The 8,398-nt window shown below is 29.2% G+C and overlaps 1 protein-coding gene across 1 annotated transcript in view; it reads right to left on the reverse strand.

The window, feature by feature from the left end:
- Nucleotides 1–396: 396 nt before the first annotated feature.
- The window catches only part of LOC111702806 (aquaporin-3), a 12,807-nt gene continuing 4,805 nt past the window's right edge, over nucleotides 397–8,398 (reverse strand). Inside the window, exons 6-13 of the mRNA XM_023474594.1 lie at nucleotides 8,175–8,243; nucleotides 7,720–7,804; nucleotides 4,819–4,875; nucleotides 3,704–3,751; nucleotides 2,849–2,909; nucleotides 1,265–1,341; nucleotides 1,173–1,200; nucleotides 397–1,006 (exon numbers count right to left, since the gene is read on the reverse strand). Of these exons, the coding sequence (XP_023330362.1) occupies nucleotides 910–1,006; nucleotides 1,173–1,200; nucleotides 1,265–1,341; nucleotides 2,849–2,909; nucleotides 3,704–3,751; nucleotides 4,819–4,875; nucleotides 7,720–7,804; nucleotides 8,175–8,243 (522 nt within the window). The 3' untranslated portion in view covers nucleotides 397–909. The remainder of the gene's footprint in view (nucleotides 1,007–1,172; nucleotides 1,201–1,264; nucleotides 1,342–2,848; nucleotides 2,910–3,703; nucleotides 3,752–4,818; nucleotides 4,876–7,719; nucleotides 7,805–8,174; nucleotides 8,244–8,398) is intronic.

Below are 8,398 nucleotides of genomic sequence, written 5' to 3' on the forward strand. Positions count from 1 at the left end.
AATGAAAATGAGGATGAGGATGAGGATGAGGATATGGATGAGGATGATGCTGAGGATGAGAATGAAGATGAGGATGAGGATACGGATGAGGATGAGGATGAGAATGATGCTGAGGATGAGAATGATGATGAGAATGAGGACAAGGATGGGGATGAGGTTGAGGATGAGGATGATGTGTACAATGAGGATGATGAAGATGATGAAGAATTTGAAAAAGATTAATATCCAAATTCAGTTGATCCTAATTAGGATGTGAAAATACCCCTAATATATACCAGATTAAGGAAAACAATTACTGTTTTAATCAAATTGTTTAGTAATTTTCATCTGTTAAATTCAGATTATCATTTCTCTATGTTAAGCATAAAATTCCTTTCTAAGTTAAGTATACAACAATATATTTTATTAATCTTTATTATAAATAAAAAAGAAAAACAGTAGATTCAACCATAGGGATACTTAAAGATTAAACATTTGGACTAACGTTTTTTATATCTTTATAGTGAACAATGCATGCATTAAACAAAGTAGAAAAAATATTAATCAAAAACACACAGAAAGCTAAAGTTGGTTTATTAATTCACCAAGATAAGAGATAGAACTATGTGAAGCATTTTATTTTAATTCCAATATGAATTGTGATTTGCGAAGAAACTTAATTTGTCTTTGGACATGTTTTAATTACAAAATACATATATTTACACTAAACAAAAAATATGTTTAACTAAGTACCAATGAAGAGTTCTATTTTGTATCTTCCACTGAAAATAAACTTAATTTTCACACTTTTCCTCAGCACATTTGTAGAACTTTTGAGGTTAAAACTTTTTAAATTAAGTTTGAGATTGTTGTAGAGTAGAACCAAACAGTTCCTTTGTTTACTAAAATCATTTTATGTCAAATTAATGTTTATGAAGACTTTATGGCAGTAAGCTTAGCTTCTTCATTTATCTCTTTATCCTCAACGTCTTCTACCTTTACATCTTCTTTCAATCCAATTACAAGTCTGGGTAATAAGGCATTAATGTCAAATTGCTACAATAAACAATAAATGGAATTTTTTAAAACTATCATGAAACAGTTAGATAGACTGAAATTAAAACTGACAATTTATTATTTTAGATTTAAAAGATTAAAAATCCACCATTGAAAAAATGTAATGCTCTTTTTTCCTGTATGTATAGAAAGCTGCAATGCCACCTAAATATTTGATAAAAATAATAATTTTTAAAAAATTTAATTTTCAATGTGTGTTTAAACTTACCGAAGCTTGGAGCAAGAAGGGGTATTAACCAAAAACCAGTGTTTGGTGTCTTTCCACTAAAAAGCCACCCAACCAGTCTAAAAATAAACCATTGGTCGAACTTTTGATTTTGACAAGGAATAAAAATAGCGTTATTTGGTTTTTATAAAATAATAGAACATGTTCATGTAACACAGAAATTAATTCTAAAACTAAATTAGTTTTTTCATGTTTTTTTGGACTTGTTCATCTCTTAAGGATTTTGTTGATGATCAAGAATATATTTTAAAGTTTTGCACAATATGTCATTGTTTTTGTCCATGTTAATGTATGTAACTATTGAACTGCTGAAATAGGGTTTCCACGAAATGGCTAAATCTTTTGCGCAAAATTTGCGCTATTTTCACGCAAATTTTATTTTTGCGAACTTTTGCGCTATTTTTGCGCATGAAACGCAATGAGTTTTGCGCTATTTATTTTGCGCAATTTGCGCAAAACCGGAAATATTTTTTGCGAAAGTTGCGCATGAAACGAAATTTTAGTTTTGCGCAATTATTTTTGCGCAATTTGCGCAAAACCGCAAGTTTTACGCAATATGTAACTTTTTAGGCACATTGTCAAAAATTGATATTCTAAGCTTAGAATTAAACAACTGAAGATTTATTCCATATACAAAAAAAAATATTAACATACGAGTATGATAACGATTATACTACACTCAATTGGTTACTTCCAGTTACAAAAAGTTTAAATTATAAGGGACCAAAATTAATAAAATAGAAATTAGAGAGTGTGAAACTTGGCAATATTTTAATCCTATTAAATAATTTCAAGTGACCCGGCCTTAAAAGCTTTGCTTAATCTGCAAGTATGAATTGTATTCTTAAATTTCTTTAATCAAATTTCTGAAATCTTTTTAATCTCGTATAAAATAATGCAAGAAAGTAACCAATGTCTGAAGAATCCACTTTTAGGAAATATGCATGTCTGTCCAAAACTAAAATTGTCGAGAAAATTGTGAGATTTTAACTCTTCTTAACTGTCATTGGTCAATTATGTAAAAGTGACCAATAGGAAGACATTCCAAAACAAGATTTTTCCAGAATTGAATTCTAAGAAACACACACCGTCACCAACCGTTTGATTTTTACGAAATTGCGGAATTGCGGATTTGCGCAAAACTCTTGTTGCGGAATTGCGCAAAATTTGAGTTTCGCAAAAGCGGAATAGGGCAATTTTTGCGCGAAATGACTTTTGCGAATGATTGCGCAAATTGTTGTTTTTTCGCGCAAAATTGATGCGCAAAGAAAGAAAAATATTGCGTTTCGTTCCGCAAAAATTGCGCAAAAGTTTTGCGAATGGAAACCCTATGCTGAAATGGGTTTTCAGCAGTTTTTGTCAATGTTTACTGTCAAATCACTCCACTTTATCAAGATGTTTCTGTTATGTAAATTTAATTAACTGACGATATTGAAAAAAGTAAAATGAGTTGTAAGGAATTAGATTATTTAAGCTAATAAAGACCAAGGGGATTAAAAAATTTGAGATTAATTGTGGTAAAGACTCAATTCCTTTGAAATTTGCAGATTTTTAAAAATTCCTAACCTAGGAACAGCATCTACAGCTGGATTAACAGCAGCCCCTGCATTTCTTCCAAATCCCAGACCTTTTAAATGAAAATTATTTATAATTACTTAAGAGGTAGTAACAGGGTGTCGTTATTTACAGGGACTGTTTAATTCGACCCTCAATTTATAGAGTGGTGTGTTGCAGAAAATAAATACGAACATTTAAATTTTTTAAAATTGTCTTAAACATAAAATATTTGAGATTTTTGAGGAAAATGAGTAATGTCAGTTGTTTTAAGTTCCCATTCTACGCCATTGCGTAATCGCCAGTTTTTAAACAATTTGAACAGAATTTTTGAGATAAACAAATAGAGCTCTTTACCCTTGATGATCAGTCAAAAGTTCAAAATGTTCAAACTTTGAGGGTTTTTCAACTTTGCATTCATTAATAATAGGACCTTTCAGACAAAGTCTAAAAAATCATGCAGTAGTCTAATTAATGCAAATTTGGGATTTTCAGAATTTAGCAATTTCAAATTTTGAATTAAAAAACTATACATATAAGGAATAGCTATATTCGAACAGTTATAGATAGTTTCGCGTACTACCCTCCACACTTCTCCCTTTTTTAAAAACATTCATATATTTTTTTTTTAAATTTTGTTAATGTGAACTTTTCTTTAACAATTTCAACGTTTCAATGACAAGCATGTTAAATATTTAATGCATAAATGTTGACAGATTCAGATAATAATTTAAATATTTATAAAATGTAAAAGTGTAAATTTGTATTCAATATTACATGGATATGTGTAGAAAATTATGCAATGCTTAAAATTGAAATGTAAAAATCAAAATACCACAAATAATCATTTGAAAAGATTTTAGTCACCTATTGCAGTTGCAGAGAGTCCTACAAGAAGGCCCCCAGGACTGTGGCCTAATATTATGAAATTTAAAGGAAATTAATTATTTGTAACAAACTCAATATTTTATTCAATATCTTCTGACTTTGAGTTTTTTATTTAACAAAATTTAGAGTTTGAAATATCCAAGGTCTAAAACACTGGGCAAACATAAAAAAATTAAAAAATTTTTGACGAAAACTCATTTCTTTTAAATTTATATATAAATTTGGCTTGTCTGTCTTTTTGTTTGTCTGTCTGTTTGTATCCAATAAACGTCAAAACGGCTGAAACGATCGAGCCCAAATTTATTGTGGGACATCTAGGGACCCCAGGGAAGGTTTATGAATGATCAAAATTTCAAATATTTGTCTCCATCAAAATTCGATCTTCATTACATTATTGAAAATTTTGAAAATCAACGAAATTTTTTGTGAAAATCCGCGAATTATTTTTGTTTTGTTTTACGATGTACACAAAGAGAACATGTTCACAATTAATTTAGAAGATGGGCGTGAAGCGCCCTCTAAGGCTAGTAAATTAAATTTGTCTAAGGCTTTTTGCCAATAAATGATATCAATGTGTTACAACTCCTTTATTTCATAAGCTTTATTTCAGAGATAGGAAATATACAGGTTGTTTCAATGGGTTAAACAACGTAATTCTATCTGTTTAAAAGTTTCTGGCTCGAGGAACATAAAAGTTATTAAAATTTAGTTAGTACAGGGACAAAGTCATTATCAGAATACAACAGAAGAAAAGTCATCTTTGATAATTTTTAATCATAATCATAGCTTAAGATTTTTTATTTAAAACTGTTATGATGATAGATAAATGATGGTGAGAGGTCAGAACTTTTGTATATTAAATCTTGGAATTAAGCATTTATCTCTATCTTATGCACACATAGATATTATTTTAATTCCTCTTCGATATCCTACCCTGCAAAAATAACTTAAGTTGAGTGATCAAGCATGTATCCCTAAATGTACGATTAATGATGCTCCATACAAAAGTTAGGTTATAACCTCAGGACACATTTCAGAGTTAATATAACAGTTAAAAATTAATTTCTTGAATATCTTCTTTTTATAAAAATTACCTTGTTCCACAACTGCTAAAATACAGAGAAGAAGGAGGTATGTGGCAATGAATTGATCTAAAGAAAACAAAATATTAAAACCAAAATATTTAATGTAAAATGTTTTTATTACATTACTTAATTATTAAATCTAAATGTTTTTATTTCGTAGTTTCTATTGTATGATAAAGAAAATAGGAATTAAAAAAATGATGTATAAATTTGTTGTACCACATGAATAATTAAGATTTGTTGAAATCTAATTCTAACTTTTTCTAAAGAATTAATCAACATTTTGGAAATATTGGTGAAAACCGGAGCCACGGGGGGTAAACTTTTTATATTGATTACATAATTATGTGCACAAGATGCTCTAATGTAAGGTTGTAATGCAAGGAAAGTTAATTGCAGATGCAAATACTCTGCGTACATATTGAAACCAGTCTCTCTGGGCAGAATTTGTAAACAAAAATAGATGCATCAGTGTTCCTTTAGTATCCGAGAAGGTTAAAAGCATTAAATTTTAATAATTTTGATAATTCACATAATAGTTTCCTATGACCAGAATATTTCATTGATTTTTTATGTGAAAGATGGATCCCATTTCTGGCTTCAACATCCGTCTTGTGTTTACATTACCACCCAGAGACAGTACACTGCAGTACAAAAGATGCACACACTTCTGAAATACCTATCATTGCATTACAACCTTGCTCTAATGCATATGGGCTCAACTTTTCTCATAAATCATTAAGATTTGTTGTTTGTTTTATGAATATATATATATTATCTGTTTTGTCTTCATATAAGAAAAGGTCAATTTTGTTGTTTTTCTGATAAGAAGCGCTTCAGCGGTATTTAATATAATATTGCAAAAAGAGGAGATTTAAATAATATTTACACAAGGTTATTTCTTATCTAGAATATCAACACTTAAAAGCAATTCAGTTATGTTTTTGTTTTTGTATATAACAAAAGTACTTTTGAAAAGCTTAATGCATAATGCAATTTTTATGTGCATTTCTTTTTCATTGTTTTAATTGTTTTCGTTTAATTTCTAGTTCTATTAAATTTAATTGTTACATATTACAAGTTTATGTATTTACTTTCCCATAGGACTATGTAATTATAGTGTCATCTTTTACTTGAACAATCTTTTTTTAAATGATTTAGTTTTATAATTAAAAAATTAATATGGTTTTTAGAACAAAATATTATTTCACATTTAAAAAAGATATATTTTTAGTATTAATATAACAGAATCTTTGAAGAATCAAACTAATAAATAAAATTGAAAATAAAGAATTTATTTTACACTAGGCTTCTAGTAACAATTTTAGCTTTTAACTTCTGGTTTTCAAGCTGCCTTTTTTATTGTCTTCCAAATAACAATTTGTTTGCGGATTTTTGAGATTCATGAATCTCAAACATAAAAAGTCATCATTTTTTTCCAAATCAGTTACCCAATAAAAATTAGAAGCAAATCATTAAAGGGGTTCATGAGTTATGATCAGACATACAAACAGACGAACAGAGATTACTACTTTAATTATGCATATATGTAGGATTGTTAATCGTTTTTGAAAACGATTGTTTTTTGCTTCGTTTTTCAATCGTTTACAAAAACGATCTTTTCGTTTTCGGAAAAAAATGATCCTTTTAAAAACGACTTACTTGTTTTAAACTTTTAGAAAACGAATAACGATCGTTTTTGAAAACGATCGTCTTTATGAAAACGATTTGTGACCGTTTTTTATACGAGTGTTTTTTGAAAAACGATTGCTTTAAAAAAACGATCATTTTTTGAAAAGAAAAATTTTATTGACACTTATGTTAACAATCGTTAACGAAGGGTTGTCTACGACGAACTTTTTAAAAACGGTCGTTTTTTGAAAGACGATAGTTTTTTGAAGAACGATCATTTTTGAAAAAAATGTCATGCAAAGGAAATGAGTCTTTGCCACAAACTATGATTTTCTAATCCCAATATCTCTGAAACCCAATGTCGTAAACCTTTGATATTTCAAACTTATATTTTTTGATATAACAAAAGACATAGTTTGAAATGTCAAAGGTTTACGACGTTGGAATACAAAGATACAGGGATTAGAAAATCAGAGTTTGTGGCAAAGACTCAATTCCTTTAGTGAATGTCGTCTTACATGAAGTGAAAGAGTTGTGGGGGATCTAAAACATCTTGATATTTTCTTAAAAACTACTCGTTGAGTACTTATCATTGATTAGTACTCACTGATAAGTACAGATTTCCTTCAGGTCGGTTTCCTCTCTTCATTAACGATCGTTAACGAAGGGTCGTCGTTAACGATGGTTAACGAAGGGTAGTCGTTAACGATCATTAACGAAGGGTCGTCGATAACGAAACGACAAGTTTTAAAAAAACAATCGTTTCAAAAACAACCATTTTTAAAAAAACGAACTTTTTAAAAAACTTTCGTTTTTTAAAACGATCGTTTCTTTTTGATTTTTCGTCGCATTTTTATAACGAAACGATCGTTTTACGAAAAAGAAAACGTTAACATCCCTATAAATGGTGTCCCAAAAATACGTTGTAGGGGTATTGGGGGCTGAAGGATAATCCACGAAAATCTATAATTTTAATAATTTAATAATGACAAAAAATAAAATGAAATCGATTTTCGACGTATGTTCAAAGAAGGGATACTAGGATAGGAAGAAAAAATTAAAACCTTAAAGAGATTTCATAAAGTCGTCTTGATTCAACGTGAATTGTTTCTTCAGCACCCAATTTTTTTGGGACACCCTGTAAATATTTATATATATTTAACTTTAAAGCAATAATCAGAACAGCTTCTCAGTTTTCATATTTATTAATACAGATTTCAGATCTCTCGATCCTCATCAGTCAATAAACATGGTATACCACATATATATATATTTTACCTAAAACTAGTGCAATTATAGACTGTGCTAGTCCCGGACTACTGGCCAAAACACTAGAATGCACCTTGGCAAGTTCATCAGTAGTCTAAAAATAATGGAAATGTAAAAACTTTGGGGATAGTGACTAATACTAACTTTTTAATCGAAAGTGTCAAATTCTTTATATTATCAGAAATTATACAGTAGCAAAGAAGAAATTAACATTTCTAAAAGAAAAAATTAAAAGAAATTAAACTCAATTAGTAATTAACTATTTAATCAAATACAGGTCCTCAATCATAGAGGAAGGTAATTTTTCAATTTTTTCAAAACATGTTGATATGGGTCTTAAACTGCTGGATAATTTTATTTAAACAAAAAAGCAAAATTCTAAACATCTGAAAAAGTGACTTGCGCATTTCAGATTCAGAAATAATGGAGGAACTGTTCAACAAATACTTTTTCATAAAGCTTACATCTGAGAAAGAGAGAGTATCAATATATATTCCAATAACAAGAGCAGCTCCTACCCCGGCACCAAGTATCTTAAATAAACAAATATATATTCCAATAACAAGAGCAGCTCCTACCCCGGCACCAAGTATCTTAAATAAACAAATATATATTCCAATAACAAGAGCAGCTCCTACCCCGGCACCAAGTATCTTAAATAAACAAATATATATTCCAATAACAAGAG

The sequence above is a fragment of the Eurytemora carolleeae genome, unplaced genomic scaffold (assembly GCF_000591075.1).
Source record: "Eurytemora carolleeae unplaced genomic scaffold, Eaff_2.0 scaffold518, whole genome shotgun sequence".
Taxonomy (NCBI): domain Eukaryota; kingdom Metazoa; phylum Arthropoda; class Copepoda; order Calanoida; family Temoridae; genus Eurytemora; species Eurytemora carolleeae.